The 21,296-nt window shown below is 47.9% G+C and overlaps 1 protein-coding gene across 1 annotated transcript in view; it reads right to left on the bottom strand.

The window, feature by feature from the left end:
- TG (thyroglobulin) overlaps positions 1-21,296 on the bottom strand; it is a 249,481-nt gene that overhangs the window by 124,550 nt on the left and 103,635 nt on the right. Inside the window, exon 35 of the mRNA XM_058276072.1 lies at positions 14,805-14,867. Coding sequence (XP_058132055.1) covers positions 14,805-14,867 — 63 coding nt within the window. The remainder of the gene's footprint in view (positions 1-14,804; positions 14,868-21,296) is intronic.

Here is a 21,296-nt window from a genome sequence, read left to right as displayed (position 1 = left end):
CTTCCTTGTTCTATGACCACTGTTTCAAATGCTCTGCCTGGAGGCTCTGCCCCTTGCATCCTTCCAGCTCAGAGAGAAAAGAGGAACCATCAGGCAGCGTCTGCTTCAACTTCCTCTTTGCCTCCACAACCCTCAGTAAACCATCAAATCTTTCCCACCTTTGTTCTCCTAATACAGAGGAATGGTGCACCAGAGCTTGTTCCCTCCCAGCCCCTTAGGGGCATCCATCCATCAGTTATCCCCTCACCCTACCCACACTCCCATCCTTCCCATACCTTCAGTCTATTCCTTGACACCTACACTGTACTCTTGGCATAAAAACATACTCAAGTTTCCCTGTTAACAAAACAACATCTCACTCTAACTCAAGTATTCCGAAACTGGGGTCCCTGAAAATATATGCAAAATGTGGTCATGCTATTTTTAATATATTGTCAGGGGGATCCATGACCTGACAATGGTTACAACTAACGTTCTACAGTTCTCCTTTTAACTGTAAATCCCTTTCTCTTCATAGCCAAGATTACGGGGAAAAGTTTGTACTTTCTCAAATCACCACTATTTAGCTTCTTCCCTTATCACGCTACCAAATATGCAAAGGTTCTTTGTGACCAAAGCGAAGAATGCTTAAATCCTTGTCTTCCTTGAAATTCTTGACCACCTCCCCCTTCCCCGTCTTCCATGACCCCACACTCCTCTAGTGACTTCTCCTACCTCCCTAGCTGCTCCTCTGGCTTCTCCTCTTCTGCGTACCCCGTGAACACTGGTATTCCTCAGGTCTGTCCTTGACTTTTACTCTTTTGCTCAGTACACTCTCCATGGGTGAGTGTACTATCCCCAAGACTTCAAATACTACTGACTCACTAATGATTATCAAACATCTCCAAGCTAGACTTTTCTCCCAAGCTCCATTTGCAGATACTCTGTGCTTACGAGATACCTCCTTGCAGATGTGCCCCAGGCATCCCAAACTCAACATGCTGAAAGCTGAACCCTTAATCTTACCTCCATCCCCCTGCCTCAGTCACATGTTCCAACTGGCCCCCTTCTTGGAGCCTCTATCTTGGTGACTGGCATCATCATTGGGGGGCTGCCTGATCTGAAACCCCAAGCATTGTCCTTCACTCTTGTTAAGTGAACTGAATGTCCCTTGAGAAAGGACACTATAGAGGAAAATAATAAACATCCTTTTGAGTCTAAATTTCACATTCTACCATTGCAAGTGGATACTGTGCAGTAAACATACTCCATCTGCATTTTTGCTAAGAACATGGCACTCAGGATCCCTCATGATCTGCTGGCTACCTGCCTTGCCAACACTCCAGCCTCACCTCTCATCGGTCTGCCTCCTGCCACCCCAAACTCACACCTGGTGGCCCACAAACACTCTATGTTGGATGACTTTGTTTGACATGCACTGGCAAAGTCAAGTAAGTTTATATGTATGTATAATGAATTCATCATCTTTCCAAGACTAACTCAGATGTCACTTCCTCTGGGAAGCCTTCTCAGACCTGCTCCTTGACCTACCCGCAAGTAGTTCTTCTGATCCTTGTACCTTATATATATGTCTATTCATCTACTAATGTACTGCATTTCAATTTACTTAGCTCCTTATCTCTCTGTCAAATTATGAGCTCCTTGAGATCAAAGACTGCCTCAGTTTTCACTGATTCTTTAGCACATGCAAGCAATAAAAATAACAAATAGTAATAAAGTTATAGCTAGTATTTACTACATTTTCACAATGTGCTAAATACTGGGCTAAGTATTTAGTATGAATTGTCTCAAACAATACATGTGTACTCAATTAATTAATTAAGTTCCTTAAGAATCAATGGGGTACTATATTCTTTTATTTTTCACCTCTGTAATGATCAGGACTCTACTCACATACCAAAATGCCTTGATAAATAATTATCGAATAAATCAATTAGTTGATTAGTTATTCACTTTAGGAATTAAGAAGCCAATAATGAGCAGTTGAGTTTCAGAATATTTTACTTTAATGCGGCACATTCCAGTCTATAAAACATTTTGATTCCACTGTGAGGTTTAATTACTACATCACCTCGTGTGTTAATTGTATTAGTATTACTATTTTGCAGGGGACCAAACTGAGGCTCACAGATACTATCACAGCCAAGGTCACAGCTAGTGATCAGCAAATCAAGGACTTGAACCAGATGGCTCCCACAGTTTCCGCATGTTCCCCTCCACCACTGCGGCCTCTTTCTCCTCATGACTCAACCTCAGCCACAGCAAGTGGTTCCCTTTAGTGACGGTCACATTAGAGGCAGAAGTTCCCTGGGACATGTGTGGTGGCCCAGCATCTGGTAAAGCTATGAGCTTGTGGGATCGTGAGTAATCATCTTCCATGCTGCTCACTTCAGAGACACTTCTCGGGAAACTCGTAAGTGACTAAGGAAAAACCATACATATAAATCAGGCTTGGAGCTATACTCCTTCCATGTCTTCAGCCTGGTTACTAAGTTCAATCAAATGCAGAATTCATGGTGGGAACCCAAAGGCTCAGGTGATAATCGGATTTCTCTCTGAGATGTTTGACTCCTATCAAGTAACCCTTCCCACAGACACACATACATACAACACACACTACAAAGGATTGGATCTCCTGAAAGCATCTAAACTTCCCTTTCTGGGGGTCGCTGTGTATGATCCTGAGTAGCTGAGCAAAACTGCAGAAATTCAGAGGTACAAATGCACATGAAGAGCCAACACGGGCTGAGTAGATACTGCGGAAGCTTCCCTGGCAAAGGGGAAAAGAGCTTCAGAGAGTCCTGCTCCCTTGGGGGCCTGTAGGTTGCTTGCCCCAGGTCACACAGCCGGTTGGAACCCACACAGGAGACCCCCAAGGCTGCGATCCTGTCACTGTGCTACAGGCCCCTCCGGTCACCATGGCAGTAGCAGCAGCTGCTGCTGTCGTGATTATCAACACCTTACTGTGTACGCTAGAAATGGTGCCAAACATTGTGCATCCATCACATCACCAGACCTCGCAGCATCCCCTGGATGTGAGCAGTATTATGAATTCTGTCTAACCCCGAAGGAAGCTGAGAGTCAGAGCAGCGGAGGGTTTGACCTGGGTCATACATAAAGTGGGACCAGAACTGTAATTGAAACCCAGCGCTGCCCAATGCCAGAGTCTCTCTCTTACTGCTTCAGTTTCTATAGGTACCTGTCAGCCACTTCTCCTTGCCTATGGGTAAGTTTTCACGAAAACAGAAAATAAAAAACAGAACCCTGAAGCATAACCAAGCAATCATTAGAATTATAGAAAGAGAACACTTGAAATGAAACTTAGAGGATGTGTAAGCCAAAGTCCCACACAGGGAATCCCCAGCATGCTTAAATTCTCCAAGGGTGGCTAGCTCATCACCTCTGTGCCACTCGTCACAGCAGGGCAACACGGTCCTCTCCTCACTCACCCTCCAGCAGCCCTCCCACACTGCCAAGTACTGGAGCTGTACTGAAGCTCCTCTTCCCGACTTCCTGAGCCAGGACCCTCCCACCTCCTGGACTTTGCCCATGGGGGAGGGGAGTGGACTGTGTCCTTGTTACATCAAATTCAGTTCCTCCAAGCAGGCCAGGGCATGCAGTAGAGGCTCAGCCGTGGGGGAGACTGAATGAATGAATGACTGAAGGGTCTTTTTTACAACTCTGTATAGCACTAGCCACTTGTAGTATATTATTACTATTTTAATCAAAAGTTATCATTATTAAACTCCATAGATGTAAAGGGAATCTACTAATGTTGATGGATTGTATTCTGGGCTTGTCTAATTCCATGTCAGCTATGTAGGATGATTTAAGGGGCCCAAGGAATGGCAAACAGTCTAGAATATTGCCCCCAAATGCTTGTCATATGGTGTAAAATTCCAGTCTTAGTTTTGGAAAGGGACAGTGGTGATGGTAGCACAGCATTGTGATTGTAATTAATGGTGCTGAAATAGATATTCGAATGTGGTTACAAGGGAAAATTTTATGTTGCATATGTTAGAATAAAAATTCAAAAAAGAAATGCATTGACTGTACAACACAAAGTGGACCCTAAGGTAAACCATGGGCTATAGTTAATAGTATGATTATAAAAATGCGCTTTCATCAATTTTAGCAAATGTTCCACACCAATGCAAGGTGTTAACAATAAGGTCATATAAGGGAATCCTGTGTTTTATGTGTAATTTTTCCAAAAACCTATAACTTCTCTAGTTAAAAAACAGAAATGAAATATTTTTCATTTACCCATTTGTTAGGGAAAATATTGTATTAAAAGAGTATCAATCATTTTCACTTTAGTGTGAACTACTTTCTTAATGCCATTCTGTTAGACAGGAGCTTCTAGCATGGCACTAGGAAAGACAATAATAAATAAACAAGGCCCTTCTAGTTCATGATCATTCAGATCGAGGATGATTTAGGAGTAGGGAGGAAAGAGGGACCATTTTTCCCACTTCAGAGCATTGCCTAGGGAAGGCATTTCTAGATGGGAAGCATGGCACTGGGTGGCATGAAGACATGAGTTTTCCAGAGTGGGCAGGAGGCTGGTGAGGGGATGACACCAAAGGTCAGCTCCCTCTAGCTCAAAGCTTTGATTGAGGGCATTTTTTTTTTTTAATCATATTGATGCTTGGTTAATTCTAGCCTGAAAAATACCTTCTATCAGTAAGCAGGAACTGTTTTTTTTTTAATCAAAATAACCAATCCTGAGTTGGCTTATTTTACTCTTGATTCAATTCACCTTCATTAAGTTAAACAAATCCATGATGGACCAGCTACAAAAACTGATGCAGTCTGGGAAGGAAATTATCACAGTAAATCCTATATTTTCTCTGTCTTCTAAAACTCTATGAGCTAAAAAGTGTTTAAAACATAATCATTCAGGGAAACGGATATGGCTCAAGCAATTGGGTTCCCACTTACCATATGGAGGGTCCTGGGTTTTGTTCCCAGGGCTTCCTGGTGAAAGTGAAATGGCCCATGAGGTGAGCTGGCCTATGTGGAGAGCTGACCCATGTGGAGTGCTGGTGCAACAAGATGATGCAACAAAAAAGAGACACAGAGGCAGGACAGTGAGAGACACAACAAACCAGAGAGCTGAGGTGGCTCTCTCCCACATTGGAAGGTCCCAGGATCAATTCCTGGTGCCTGCTAAGAGCAGATGAGAAGAGAAGACAAGCAGACACAGAAGAATGAGCAGCAAATGGACACAGAAAGCAGACAGCAAGTGCAAGTGACAGGGGGCAAGGAATAAATAAATCTTAAAAAAAAAAACACATAATCATTCAGCAAACATTTATCAAGTGCCTCCCAGTCTTAAAATGTACAGCTGCTCAAGTGGTACACTGTACAATGGCAGGGGCACTGTCATGGATTGAATCATGTACCCCCAAAAGGCATGTTCAAGTCCTAACCCTTGGCCCTATGAACGTGAATTCAGTTGTAAATAGGATCTTCAAAGATGCTGTTGATTTAAGATGAGACCAAACCGGGTTAGGTGGGCCCTAATCTATGATTAGCATCCTTGTAAGAAGGGGAAATTTGGACAAACACAGACTGATGCAGAGAGAGACATGAGATGGAGGCAAGGTTGATTGCCAGCAAGCCCCTGGCAGAGGAAGCCTGGCCGGCCGACACCTTGACTTTGGGCTTCTAGCCTCCAGAGCTGAGAACGAGTACATTTCTGATGTTTAAGCCAACTAGTCCACGGTACAGCATCGCTGGCAAACTAAGCTGACACCATTCACTAAGCTTGCCCATGTGGGACCCCTTAGGACTGGCACTGCCCAACTGAATCCACCTCTCCCAGCACTGCCGGCCAGGCACAGGCAGCGAGTGCAGCAACTTTACGCAGACGAGCTCTTTTACGCTTAGGAACGGCCACTTGAAGCAGACATCATCATCTCCATTTTACAGGTGAGGTAACCAAGACTCAGACAGATTCTCTAAATTGGCGAAGGTCACACACCTACAGGAAGGATTCCAAACCAGGCAGCCTAACTCCATAAACACGTGGCTTCCCGTACTCCACCACACCCAGCATTCTCATGCATCTCAGAGTCACTCAACAACTGAGTCGCTATTAGCATTCAATACTAACCTAAAACAATGTGCACATGTGATTTTAAAAAACAATTATAAATAAAATAATATTGAACATCCACTATGTACCAGCTAAGTGTGAAGGATCCAACCACAAATTGCAAAGTATCTGTGCTCTAGGAGCAGAAAGTCCAGCAAGCAAGGAAGAGGAAGCATTTACTCTTTCAGTCATTACTTACTGGATCCTAACCAGGTATCAGGCACTCTTCTAGGTGCTGAGGATGTAGCAGTAAGCGAAACAGACAAGGTCCCTGTCCTCACGCAGCTGCCCTTCTAGGAGAGGGAAAAGGCAAACTCCAAACAAGTAAACATGCGAGGGAGAAAACACCATAGTTCTATGATGCTCTATGAAGGAAGAAAGGATGTGCTGAAGGGGACTCCTTGGGACAAGTGGCTCAGAGAAGGCCTCTTAGAGGAGATGACTTCTGGGCTAAAGGAGTCAAGGAGGAAGAGTCCAGGGAGAGGCCATGGAACAAAAGCTCCCCCGAGCAGGGCTTTCTGCCTGCGTGGCTCACGGATGTGGCTCCAGCACCTGGAGCCTGGCACAGAGCAGGTGCTCAACAAACACGTGCTGAGCGCAGAGGCGCATGGACAAGGGGGAAGGCAGTGGGGACCCAGTTGGCACCCCCTGCTAGCTGGAGCGCCCTCCCACAGCCTTGCGGTCTGGAGTTCATTCCTTCCTTCTTCCCGCTTCCCCTACACCCCCTCTGCTGTGACTCAGTTTCCAGCTGTCTCTTCTCAGCCCCTGGTTCTCAGGGAGGCAGAGAAGAGGTCCCAGGGGCTGCCAGAGGCCCCGCGCAGAGCCCCGCAGCACTGCAGGCCGAAGGGAGGACGCCGTGCCGTGCCAGCCCTGCCTTGCTGGTCCCTGGGATGGGGGTCCAGCCCCCCAGGAGTATCACCGTGAGCTCTGGAACGAACTTCCTCCCTCAACACGCTGTGTGGGCGTAAGCGCTGTCTATGTTTGGACGGGAAATTTACGTTTTACACAAACAATTTTAGAGTCCCTGGTTGCTCACCAGTCCGAGGATTACCTTGTGGGTCTGGAAAGCGCATCAGCCTGGGGGTTCCGGCGGGAAGGGGGCGTGCACCTGGATTTGTGCAGGACAGCCTGCATGGCTTTTAATGGCACCCCATCTCGCCCCACAAAGCGCCCCAGGTTGGACTGCTACGTAGAAAGCCCCTGTGGTGGGGGCTGTGGGGACGCAGGACTTTCCCCAGCTCCCCAGGGTGCTGCTGGCAGGCCCCCTCCTCCAGGCCCCTTCCGGGATGCCGCTCTCCATAGGGTTACCCTGCAGAAGGCCAGGTCCCCCTCGGGGCACCCATATCAATGACTCATCAGCGTGAGGGCAAAGGAATTCTGGAGGCCACCCCAGGTTCAGCACCCCCAAGGAGTCGGTGGAGGCTTCCGAGGAGATTTCCTCGCAGCTCGGCTTCTCCCTCGGCCCAGTGCTGCTCCCTTCCCGCTCCCCGCTCCAACCCGTGCCAATACCTAGAGCACCCCCAAAGAAATGACCTACACACGAAACCACCCCAGGCTCTGGTGCCCGGGGGACCCAACCTGCAACAGCCGCCACAGGCAGCGGGGAGGGCCTGGGCTTAGATTCCCATCACGCTAGAATCCCAGCTCCACCGTTCACCAGGGATGTGCCCTCAGGCCTCCCTACACTTCAGTCTCCAAATCTGTAAAATAGACATAACCGTGCACACCTCAGGGGGCCACCGTGAGGATTAACACGGGCTTAGCACAGGCTTTGGCACATTTAGTCGCTCACAGAGAAAGGTCACAGTAGATAGTTTGACAGCTCTGCATTAACTGTGGCTGTGACTGGGGAAAGTCATTTTCTGTCTCTGTGCCTCAGTTTCATCCCTTGGAAAAAGATGGATTTGAACATGGTAATCATCATTCACGTTTCTTGAACACTCACTCTTCATCACGTTCTGTGCTGGGTATTTTACTTTATTCTTCAACACAAAACTACTAGATTGATATCTTTAATTTTTATCTTCATTTTACAGAGGCAAACTGAGAGCAAAAAAGGCAACACATTTGTCCCCCAGGGTCCTCAGGGGGTAACTAGTGGAAGAGGACAGGATTCCAAGCAGGCTGATTTCAAAGAAGACAGGCTTTGCCACAAGGTTGCGTTGTCCCTCGCAGTGCGGTCATTTGCTAGGATTGCATGGCTCTGCCTCCAGCATAATGAGAAACATTTGCAGAAAAGATCTTCTGAATTCCATAAACCATTGGCACAGCCAAAAGGACAGGACAGAGGCAAAGCAAGCTGGTCCACTTCTGACAGACCGTTCTTGCGGCCCCTTCCATGTCCAGGTCTCCTGAATTCTGGCTTTGTCCCCGTCGTCGAGCTCCAGGATGAGGTAGGGGAGAGGCATTGCAAGGCTGATGAGGGGAAACTTCAGGGCGGTGTTTTTCCTAGCACCACCTGGCACCTTCCCAGCTGCAGCCTCCTTCATGGCTCTCTGCTGGTAGCGGCCTGTGCTGCATCCACTGCTCAAAGTCAAGGGCTGTGGCATCTTTCAAAGAGCATTTTGAAGCTCCTCCAGAGAAATGAGCATAGTACAGAGAGATACAAATTCCCAAGGACTCATATGCCATGTTTTCCTCTGACTTACAGTTCAAATATTAAATTACCTTCAGTGACACCTCTGAAAAGAACTGCTTCTGAAACAGTGGACAAAAAGCAAAAGACCCATTGCTCTGAGAACAAGGCATCGGAAGATCCACTACTTGGGTATCGAGGGGAGAGGTGAGATGCTAGTTTTCAGGCAGGCAGGAAATAAGGGAGGCCATCTCCAAGCATTCCCTCTGAACTGGCTGTCATGGATCTTTTAAGGAGCAGTGGGCATTTTCTCTCTTGAAGAAATGGCATATTTACTGCTTAGCTTGTTTGAATAATGTAGAATTTTCTCTGAAGGGAGCAACATGTACACTATCCACTGAATATACAATTGCCCCAGTTTTTCTCAAAATCCAGCTTGGGTGCTGGGGTGGATTGGACTGTGTACTCCAGTTTGCTCTTGGTCTGCATTCCAGTGGGTGGGAACCCATTGCAAAATAAATAGGATCTCCTGGAGGTGTGACTTCAGTGGTGATGTGGCCCAGCCGAATCAGCTTGGGCTTTAATCCGGATTACCAGAATCCTTTAGAAGCAGAATGAAAGTCAGACATAGAAAAAGCCACGGCGAGAAGCTGGAAGTCAATGGAACCCAGAGGAGAAAGGAGAAGACATGGCCATGAACGCTGCCATGGGACCGAAAAGCCAAGGACCAAGGATCACCAGCCCCACAATGCCAGGTCTTCAAGTAGGAAAAAATCACCTTCCTGACACCTCGGTCAATAAATCCCCATGGTTCCAACCTTCTGTATGGTCTTTATTTTAGCCTCTGGGTAACTAAGACATCCACCTACCAACTTCTCAGAGACAAGGAGAGAGCTTTTCAAAGCTCACTGGTCAACTGCTCAAGTTCCTTCAAGGATTTGTTTTTCCTAAGTGCTTCATTTTTTGGCCCTGGCCTGCATCCACCTCCCACCTGCCCCTCGCTGCACCTGCAGTCCTGAGGTACTCTAGCTCCCTGTACAGCTGCAGGCTTCCATGCTCCACTCACGCCAGTGCCTCTGCCCGGAGCCCCCTCCTTCTCCGCTCACCCCTCCGAGCTGCGGTGTCTTCCCTGCCTCTTCAGGGAACTCTGGACATCTTCCCCTGTGCTCCCAACGCAGTCCAGGAACAACTGCGCCGTGGCAAGTGGCTCATCACCCCCAAGTCCTGCCTTTCTCTTGACTAGAATGTGAGCTCCTGTCTATGCCTTCAAGACCACCAAGCCCCAGAACAGCAGCTTCCCTGGAACGCTGGTGCAACTTCAGGCTCAAAAGAGACTGGCACATAAATCTTTATTGAACTGAACCAGATTGACGTGCAAGACGACCTGTTTTCTGTAACACACCACCCTCTCCTTGCCCACCCTGGAACTGGCTGTTGCTTCCCTGCTCACTCACCCACCCCGAGAGAGCCTGCCAAGGCCTCCTTCCAATTCCAACACGGGGGCTTCTGGTAAGCACATTTCACACACTCCAGTCTGGCTACAGCCTTGCTCTTGTTTCATCCCACCAGCTGTTCCCAGAGCCTGAATCTTCCACGTCTCTGGGCCTTTGCCTATGCAAACTCTTCTCCCTGGAATGACTTTCTCAGACTTGCCTGTCTGGCAAAGTCCTGCTGCCTTCAAACCAGCCTGAGTGTTAGACGCCTTCCGTGGAGCCACGTAACGTGCTTAGAGCCGGCCCTCCAAGGCACAGTGCTTGTGTTCCAGACAAGCCTGAGAGTTTCCAGAAGCCACATATCTTTACACACCCCACCACCAGCCAGAGCATCAGGGACCCCCTTCTGAAGCATACTTTGAGGGGATGGCTTATGCGTGCCCTCACACAAGAGCAAGGCCAGGAGCTGAGGCCTTCAGACAAGACGAGGACTTGCAAGGCCATCTCTGTCGACCCCGTCAAAAGAGCCCAAGCCGTGGATCCTTATTAACTCTGAGGGGTTCAGAGGCATGTGAGTTCACATCCCACCCAGCACTTACCCCCTCAGTGGACCTACTTGGAAAACAGACCTTGCTACCTTCAACCGCCTCTTGAGCACTGAATGATTTATAAAACGTTTGGTCTGAAGGGGGTTTTCAATAAATAGCTCCCTTTGTCCCTGAATAGAGGGTGCATGAAGGGAGCCCTTTTTAAGTGCATGGGGGCGTGGACACGCATGCACCCACACACAGAGACTCATACTCTGCATCCAAACCACACATTTACCCAGCAATATCCTGAAGGCAGAATTATACCCTCCCTCTGATTCGCACAAGGAAATGTGCCCAAACTCGTAATTCCAATAGGGGCCTGGAAGCACAGATGGAATGTTGGATCCAACATCTCTCTTGGTCTCAAATCACACTCATTAAAGGTAGATTGAAAAATACTGTGCCATCTAATTCCGTCTTGGCCAATCTAGTCAGATCCATAGACTTCTGCGTATATGAAGGGAGATGGGCAAGGCTCCATCTTTTTATTTTCTTTTATTGATAATCCAAGTCTCAGTTAATGCCATGTTTAGCAAAAACCAAGTGGGAACATTGTAAAATAACCCAGAGACATTTAGGCTTTGATTTATATATGCCTATCATTGTTCCTATGATAAGTTTATGTGATAACAATTTTTTAGCAATAATACATAGGGATGGCAAATATGTGATTTAAAAAAACACTAATTCAATGCTGGTAGGTATGCAACTAGGACTAATTTGACAATATAAATCTAGAATCATAAAATATAAACTTCACAAAGCCAATAATTCCACTTTGGAAAATCTGCCTCCCCCCTGGAAACCATCTGGATGTTGGAAAGAACTTTTTACACAAAAGTATTCATTTTTATAATTATGAAGAGTTATAAAATAATCAAATGTCCAAAGATAAAGGAATGAGTTAGTGAAAATGACAACCATGGCTGGTAACACTGTACTGTCTTTCCTCTAGATTGTGGACATTATGAAAGAAATAGATGAGTGAATGAATGAGTGCGTGAATGAATAAACACATGCATGCATGAATGGATGATTTAGAGGAACATATAACAATTTGAAAAGATACACATGATGCACTATTAGGTAACAAAGAAATGCAGCATTGTAAACAGAGAGGTTACACCTATATCAGATCATACAGAAAAGTACAAGAAGAAGGGAAAGAATAAACCAATATATTTGCTGACATGGCGTAACATTTAAATAAATTGATTTTTTAAAAACATTCACATCACCACTATCCATTACCAAAATTTTCCATCATTCCAAACAGAAACTCTGTACCAATTAAGCCTTAACTCCCTATTCCCTAGCCCACCCCATTCCTGATAACCTATATTCTAATTTATGAATCTAGGAGTTTGCTTATTCTAATTATTTCAGATCAGTGAGATCATACAATACTTGTCCTTTTGTGTTTCGTTTACTTCATGCAACATGTCTTCAAGGATCATTCATGTTGTCACATGTATCAGAACCTCATTTTATGGATGAATAATATTCTATTCTGTGTATATATTGCATATGTTTGCTCATTCATTGGTTGATGGACACTTGAGTTGGTTGCTTCCATCTTTTGGCAATTGTGAATAATGTCACTATGAACATCAGTGTGCAAATATCTGCTCAAGTCCCTGCTTTCAATTCTTTGGGGTACATGCCTAGAAGTGGAATTACTGGATTATAAGTCTATACTTAACTTTCTGAGGAACTGCAAAACTGGTTTCCAGAGCAGCTGTACCATTTTATATCCCCACCAACAATGAATGAGTGTTCCTATTTCTCCACACCCTCTTCAGCACTTATAATTTTCTGTTTTTTAATAGTAGCCATTCTAGTGGGTGTGAGATGGTATCCCATTGTGGTTTTGATTTGCATTTCCCTAATGGCTAATGATGTTCATCTTTTCATGTGCTTTCTAGCCATTTATATTTCCTCTTTGGAAAAATGTCTATTCAAGTCTCTAGCTCATTTTTAAATTGGGTTATTTGGTTTTTTGTTGTTGGGTTGGAGGATTTCTTTTTATATTCTGGATATCAAACCCTTATCATATGTATGGTTTCAAAATATTTTCTTACATTGTATAGGTTGGTGTTTTACTTTAATGATAAAGTCCCTTGAGGCACAAAAGTTTTTTCCCTTTTGTTTTTCTGCACATTGAAAATTTTCTATAATTAATGAGTGTTATAATAGGACATCTCTTGAGGTTTGTGTGAAGATTAAATGTTTAAGATGAAGTGACTGTTGATTAAATGTTTAAATTTTTCTGAAAAATACTCATTAAGTAATTGCTTTTACTTAAATATGACCCATTATTTTCTCTCTCGTACAAATCCCTATAAAATGAAGTCAAGAAATGAAAAAGTCTAAACCTACAAAGATAACAAAAACAAAACAAAAATACCAGAGAGGAAGAAATGCAGAAAAGGGATTTCAACAAAATTCTTGATGAAGGCTGGGAGACCGAGGCATGTTAACTGAGTCAGCTGAGTGGAATCAACGATACTCTGGGCAGCTGCAGAAGGCAGGACTGACATGACCCATTTTCCCACAGACCTGCTGGGAAGCTCAGGAATACGAGGTGCCGGCGGCGGCAGGGGCAGAACGCAGCACTGAAGCAGGAAGAGGAACTGAAAGTCCCTGTGCACGGTGGTGGGTAATAATAACAGGACATTTCTGTAACTCTTTTGGGATTGGTAGTGAACCATATTTAAGTGGCCATGATAACACAAATTTTACTTTTGTTTCAAAACCAAAATCTTAATATGACTATTTTTGATGATGGGGGTGGAAACTGGAATAGGGTTAATGAAAAAGAGCTAAGCCCTCACCTATCAAGGCAGGGACTCAATAGTTATTTCCAAAACTGACAAATCAAGAATAGCAGGAGTCACATGTTATTTAGAAATGTGGATGTCAGTGTGGGAGAAAAATAGTTTAAGGTGGTGCCTCCTGGGCAGGAACGGCAGGTGGGAAGGAAAGGGAGAGGGACCGACACTTTCAACCATAAATCTTCTCGGCTTTGCGATTATTTCCTCCTTGTTCGTACATCACCTTGATAAAACTTGGCAGCGATTCTGACCAAAGCCTGGCGGGCACTCACTGTTTGACCTTGGGTGTCCTGAACTCTCTCGAAGGCCCCCTTCCGCCTTCTGTAACATGGCACTAAGAACACCTACCTCACATTTCAGGAAGCTCAAACCAGACCATTTAGGTAAAGTGCTTAATATAGATGTCCTGCCTAGAAAGTTCAGGAACAAGTATTCAAATGTGATCTCCAAAGGCAGCTATTGTGAGTGAACAAAGGAAATGGATGGCATGGTTTAAGGACTTTTAGTCATTCCCTCCTACGTGAGCTAAATTCTGTCTCTTCAGTCAGGTCCATAATGACAGCTGTCTCGGACAACTCAGACATCAGGTCACAGGACAGGATTTAGCGTCACTTTGCCTCCTGGCTGAGCAGTGTCTGGAGCCTGGGCCCAGCCCCTCATTTCCCAATGAAGGAAAGGCAGCAGAGACGGCCAGGCTTACCTGCCACCACTTGCCTGCACCCCCAGAGTGGCCTGAGCTCCCCACTGCGTGCGCCACGCCCACACGCCCTGCTGTCCTGCTGCCAGAAGGAGCAGGTGGTGATGAGAGCCACATGCTATACGCGGGAGCAGGCAGCACAGTCCGTGGCACTGCTCCTGGCCCATCCTCAGGTGCCACCATGTCACCCACCCATGGGTCCCGATGGCTACAAGCCCCAACTCTCTTACTCTAATAAAGGGCAGACTTCTTTCAGTTTTTGCCACGAAAACCAGGATTGTGCTGGTCTAGTCATTACTTGATAGGATGAAACAACCCTTAGAGCCGAGCGGAAGTCCTCCCCTGCTTTTAATCAGCCGTGTTGTGTGTCCCAGTCATTGCCTTGCTGTGACTTGGTCTCTCACCTGTAAAGCGGGGCTGCTGCTGGTCTTTGCCCTGACTCAGCACCAGGACAGCTGACAGGAGCTGGCATTAATGACGTGGACGTGCTGTGCCAGCTATAACGTTCCAGACAAAAGTCAGGAGGGGAGGTGGGACTTTCACAAGAGGTACTGAAAAGAAAATGAACTCACCATTCTCTGTGACGGAAGGCAGAAGGATGGAAGGGCAAAAACTGGGAGCGCCATTCTGAGCAACTGGAAAGAAGAAAAAGGCAGCCTTTTAGCTCTCTGCCCCTCAACGCCACTGACTTCCCTGGGTGTTTCTGGAGACACAGCATGGTGTGGTGAAAGCGGACTTTGAGGGCAAGATGACCTGCGTTCGACTCCCCGTGCCACCATGTATCAGTCAGGACGGGCGAGGCTCTGCCGAGGGAAGAAACGCTCTCAACATCGCAGTGGCTTCAAGCCACAAAGGCTTGCTCCCTGCTCACACCACGTGCCCCTGCAGAGCAGCGGGGAGCTCTGCTCTGCATCACCTTCCTGCAACCCCAGGCCAAGCAAGGCTTCCTCCTGCCCAGGCTTCAACAAGCGCCGAAGCAGGGAAAAGAGAACATAGCAAACCTTGTTTTCACCCTTATCGTTTCGGCTGAGAGGTGGCACTCATCACTGCCACTCGCTGGTGATTGCCAAAGCAAGGAGGTGAGGCTGAGACGAGGAAGTGCAGCTGCTGTGTTCCCAGGGCATGGGGAGCCAGAAGCCTGGGGCGAACCCCACGGCAATCACTTACTGGCGGGGTGAACGTACCCTCTGTGGGCCTCAGCTCTCACATCTGTACAAGGGGATGGCCCTACCCTCCTTGGAGAACGACTGAGACCACAGGTGAAAGTGGAGGTCACAACATTGCACTACAAGCTCAATAAGCTGCTGCTACACAGGCGGCGTGGCAAGATGGCAAGAGCTTGGGCTTTGGGGGCAGACTTGAATTTGAACCTTGAGGTGCCACTTAGAAGCTGCAGGAGTGACAAGGCAGCTAACCTCTTGCAGACCCACTTCCATCATTGGAAAAAAGCAGATGATAGAAGCACTAGCTGAGAAACCATACATCCCCAGTAAGTGACACTTCAGTGCTAATGATTTTTTCCCCATGCTTCTTCGCTGTGGTCAAACCTAATTTTCAGAGTGCCACCAGTCCTTTCACCTGATGACCCAAGCTGGGGCTGCACACAGGAGCTCCTCGCTCACCTGGGAGCAGGAGTGTAGGAAGGACAGGCTTGGCCACTTTACTGCTGCAGGACGTTGAGCAAGTTACTTAACCTCTATTTTCGTGTCTATAAAACGGGCATAATAACATAACCTATCTCGGGGTTGTGATGTTTGGATGAGTTGATACATGTACAATTTGGGGCATACAGTAAGCACTCAATATTAATGCTGGCCATTAGTTGTTCTAACTATTGGCCTTTTACAATGACATGCTCTTGCCATTGTCTTTTGTCCTACTCTGGCCCCATGAAAAGCCGCAGGTCAGTGTCCTGCTCTGTGCTGGACCTCACAGCCCTGGGGGAGGGGGGTGCTCTTACGTCCTGCCCCTCCCCTGTCTTCTTCACTTTGGTCAGATCAGCCTGCCTCTCTGGGTTCTAGAGCCTCCAGAGGTTTGGGCCTTTCCCTGCCTGGCTCCACCTGCTGGGAAGCACCTGCTACCAGCCATCCTCATTCTAAGGCTTTGGTGGGCACAGGAATCATCAGCGGGCCTCTGGCAAACATCATTGCTGGGCCCCACCCTGAATCTCTGATTCAGGAGCACTTCAATGGGGCCTGAGAACCTTCCAGCACCCTGTGAGCCCCTAATATCACACTCTGGTTGCTCATGTCCACCTCCATGCTGCCACCATACCCGGCTGGCCGGCTTGGCACCGATGATCCTGCTGCACTTATTTGTTGAGGTACCAGAGCTTCCGAGAAGAGAGTGACTCTCAGAACAAGGATCCTGAGAGTTAGCGCAATCTTCAGAGAACAACTTGACAATCTCTAGCAAAGTTGTTAAAACATCCATATCCTAGTCATTCTGTGTCTGGAAGTTTATCTTTAAAAATTATTGGGGGAAGTGGATTTGCCCCAAAGGATAGGGCGTCCGCCTGCCGCATGGAGGTCCAAGGTTCAAACCCAGGGCCTCCGACCCGTGCACAGTGCTGATGCACACGGGGAGTGCCCTGCCACGCAGGGGTGTCCCGCACATAGGGGAGCCCCACGTGCAAGGAGTGTGCCCCGTAAGGAGAGCCGCCCAGTGTGAAAAAAGCGCAGCCTGGCCAGGAGTGGTGCCACACACACACAGAGACCTGATGTAGCAAGATGATGCAACAAAAAAAGACACAGATTCCGGGTGCCGCTGACAAGAGTACAAGGGGACACAGAAGAACACACAGCGAATGGACACAGAGAGCAGACACTGGGGCGGGGGGGGGGGGGGGGGGAGGGCGGGAAGCTGGGGAAGGGGAGAGAGATTAAAAAAAATACTATTAAAAATTATTGGAAATTCAAAGTGAGTTCTGTTTGCCAAGAAAACAGCTAATCAATACTAATGAAAAGCTGGAAACTCTACAAGTGGCTAACGCTGTGGGAAGGCACCTCCGTCACAGGGTTAGCTCGCGGAGGCCTGCCGGCATTGCTTCTCTCAGCACTACCAGCCTTTGGCAGGGGACTGCTCTTCCCCAGCTGTTATCAGCTTCCCTGGGCCTGGGACACTGAAATCCTCAGCACCCCCAGTCACTGGAAGGACCAACGTCTTCCCCTGGGGACTGCCTATCGGAATCACTGTCTCCAGCCAAGAAGCACAGCCAGGAGTTCGGCTCTGTGCGGGCTGGCAGATGACAGTCCCACCTCGGAATTCTTGCCACCACGCCTGTTTCTGCATCTAGTAGGTGTTCATTAATGGCACTTGCTATTGAGAATTCTTGCTAACAAGAATTTTTAAGAATTTATAAAAGGCCAAGTTTGCATGTACCAGTTCTCATAACAGGAAAAAGAAAATTGTCAGAGGGAGACTGGGATTCTGAGAGCAGTAAGGAAATTAATGTCTATGTTTCTTCTTCAGCAATTTTGCAAGGGTTCATTGGACCATTTTCCTAAGATCCCATCATTATAAGTAATTGTTGACAACATAAAAGTGTCAACATGTAATATAAGGAAAACTAAAGAGAATTTGTATGTGTAATGGGAAGAATCAGTGCCACAACTCTTACTAAAGTCCTAACATTGTCAATATGAACCCAAACTGCCAATTCTGTGGTCACACATGGCACTTCTCTCCCCTCAGCCACCCTGGGAAGGTGCGAAATTCCTCTTGGAGTTCCTGCTTGGGCCAGAGCAGAACAGACAGCCTCTCCCCTGCCTCTCCCCCTCCTCTCCCCAGTCTCTCCTCCTCCTCTCCCCAGCCTCTCCCCAGCCTCTACCCCTCCTCTCCCCAACCTCTCCTCCTCCTCTCCCCAGGCTCTCCCCCTCCTCTCCCCAGCCTCTCCCCAGCCTCTCCCCCTCCTCTCCCCAGCCTCTCCCCTGCCTCTCCCCTGCCTCTCCCGTAGCCTCTCCCCCAGCCTCTCCCCAGCCTCTCCCCAGGGTCTCCCCAGCCTCTCCCCTCCCTCCTCTGCAACCCCACCCTCCCAAGGTGATCCTCAGCAGAGACACCAAGGCTGATTGGCAGTGATATGACAAGTGTGGCCTCCCCAGCCCTGGCAGCTGATGGCGATTTGGCCATCAATGTTAAGGCAATTCTGGGCCCTAGAAAGTTAGGCCTTTGGATTGAGGAGGGTGAAGTGGGAGACAGTAAGTGCCTTCTGTGCGCTAGATGCTGTGCCTTCTTAAAATATATTTTTTATTGCTGTAAAATGTGCATAGATGGAAGTGCACAGGTCTGAAGTATGCTGGCCAGTGAGCCTGGCAGATGCTCACGTCACTGCTGAGCTTTTGCTCTAACCAGAACACAGAACGATTCCATCACTCCCAAAAGTTCCCTCATGGCCCCTTCCAGGCAATTCTTTCCATGTCCCTTCAGATGCAACCACTGCTCTGATGTTTATCATCCTGGGTTATTTTTAGCTTCTGTGCTTAAATGGTCCCCTGAAAAAGTAAACCAATATTCATTGATCCTATGCTGAGTTTTACAGTATTGGCTTTATCTTATACTGATTCTATGAAATGGTAATCCCCAAGTAGGTTTTGAAAAAAAATTTAGATATGGTTGACAGACAATGGACCTTTAGATAAAGGATGCCTCCAAATGCCCAGAATACCTTAGTGTTAATTTCTTTTACCCCAGATGATTTAATCTTTACAACAAACCATATGAGATTGACACTATAATTATCCTGGTTCTTTAGAGGAGAGCACTGAGGCCCAGGGAGGACCTTGCCCAAGGTCACACAGCCATAGCTAATAAAGGCAGGATGTGAACCCAGGCTGGGAAACACCAGGTCACCAGCACTTACACCTATAGCTACACCTGTGCTGCCTTTAAACAGAAAAACGACGGAGCACAGACTCTGGGTTCCACCCTTGTCAGAGGCACTCCCAGTTCTGCCCTGCCCTATGGTGGAACCTTGGACAGTAGCTCAGCAGATTGATACTTGTTAAACAAGCACATGCCAGCCCTCCTGAGATTCACACAGGGCCGTGCTGGAGCCAGCTGGCGTGTGCCCCCTAGAGCCAGCGAGCACACTTCTTTCCCCCTCTGCTTCCAGTGGCATCAGGTTGGTGGTGTGAAACCGGCCATGGTGGGAGCATTTACACCATGGAAAATGGCAAACGCTACAAATCGGGGCTGCTCCCCCCCTCACCAGGTGGTAAATATTTACCAGCACAGCACTGTATGGGGTGGCAGGAGCCCCTACTCCTGGGGTTGCTCGGGGGTGTAAGGGCATTTTACATGCAGAATGCCAGCCCAGGGCTAGGAGCAGATGCCACGCCTAGTAAGTGCTAGAGACTGTTGGTCTGATGTGAAAGAGGAGGAAGAGCAGATTCTCCAGGAAACTGCTACCCACGTGTGGGAGCAAGCACATAATTAGAAGAGCTTGTCACTTCCTTTCCAGGCTCCATTCCCATTCCATACCTGCTGCCAGGCCCAAGGACATTTGCCTAGCAGAATGGAGAGGAACTGGGAGGCTCTGGTGCATTTTCTTAGCGGTCACATTTGACTCTGTTGGTAACCCAAAGACCCCGCGCTGCTTGCAGGCAGCACACAGGCGTGGGCAGTGCTGGTTCTCTTCAAAGAGCAGAGGCGCCACTGCCCAGCGGGCCACCGCTTCCCTGAAACCCTGGGCTCAGGGCCCCACTTGACTGCAGAGCAGACCCTCGTTTCCCCCAGCACTGCCCCCTTCCCTGTCCTCTGGGCACAGAGGAGGCATCCTATCTAGGTCCTGTGGCTCGGAAGGGACGGCAAACTGCCTCATTCCTCATTTGCATCCACAATTGCTTAGCCTGAACCTCTGCAGTTCTGTGGTAAGACCCGTAGCACTTTCTGTTCTGGACAGCAAATCCAGCAGGCCCGCTGCCACCGGCTCTGGGCAGTCCCTGCTCTGGGTTTGCGCCTCTCTTCTCCTGGATGATTGGAGACCGCTTGTATTGTCTTTGAACATAGCCCAGGTGGCAAGGCTATGCTGCCCTCGTCAGGGTGCGGGTGAAGTCTGTGGGGCAGGAGCGTGGCTGTGGGCCCTGAACCTGCTGCCCGTCCTAAGTCCTGGCCACTGCACCCTTCACTCCACATCCCTCCACTGGGTCCAGCTTTTCCCTGAAGTCCCTTTGGAATAACCCCTGGTAGAACAGAGCTAGCGTTTTCATTTCGTGCACCCGAAGCATCCAGCAACACAAGCCACCTATCCTTGTGATTCTTGGGTCCAGAGAACACAGCAGGAACTTGATGGCTGCAGGTAGGAAGAGCACCGACCCCATAAGGGGTTGTGAGCATGTGAACACAGAAAGCACTTTTGAGTTGTTTCTGACATTTGGTAGGAGCTTAAGAAATGGTCACTTCCTTTCACATCTGCTTCCCCTTCCAAGCTGTAAACCCCTCGAGGACAGGGCCTGCTACCCCTCGTGCGTCCCCAGCGTGTGACACAGGAGCAGCGCAGCAAACGTCCACTGATTTCCTTTTCCTCTGTGGTAGCTCCTCAGAAGCAGAGACCAAGCGTCCGCTTCCTGTACCTGTCTCTCGCCGGGGCGCCCCGGGGTATTCACTCAGCGTAGATGCCAAGACATTAAATGACCACGGGTTGGAAGGAAGCGGGAAACCGATCATGGAAATTGCCTTCATTGCTTTGTAAAAAGTTCCGACTCATGCGTGGGTGCTTCCTGAGAGGCGAAGACAAGGGATCTGCCTCTCCTCGGGGGTCAGGCCCCTCCTTCACGCAGCCTTCCAGGCCCTCAGGGGCTATATCCTACAGGTGTGGACATGATTGACTAATGTAAAGAAAAGAATGGGGAAGCAGTAATGACAACCTCCGCTCTTGTGCCGGGATGTCCTGCCGTCCACCGTGTGGTTTTGTCTACTAGAGAAACACAAACCCAAGACCATACTAAGGTTGGGAATCTAGAAAGTGAGTATGTTTTGGCTCAAAACATATCACGAATCAAAAGATGATTTTGTACCAGTCAGCATGACTCAACCACAATAGTCCAATTTATTAAACCAGTCTCCTT

This window comes from Dasypus novemcinctus, chromosome 14 (assembly GCF_030445035.2).
Source record: "Dasypus novemcinctus isolate mDasNov1 chromosome 14, mDasNov1.1.hap2, whole genome shotgun sequence".
Lineage (NCBI taxonomy): Eukaryota > Metazoa > Chordata > Mammalia > Cingulata > Dasypodidae > Dasypus > Dasypus novemcinctus.
The sequence above is the reverse complement of the archived record's forward strand: the minus strand, read 5'-3'. Positions and strand labels throughout refer to the sequence as shown.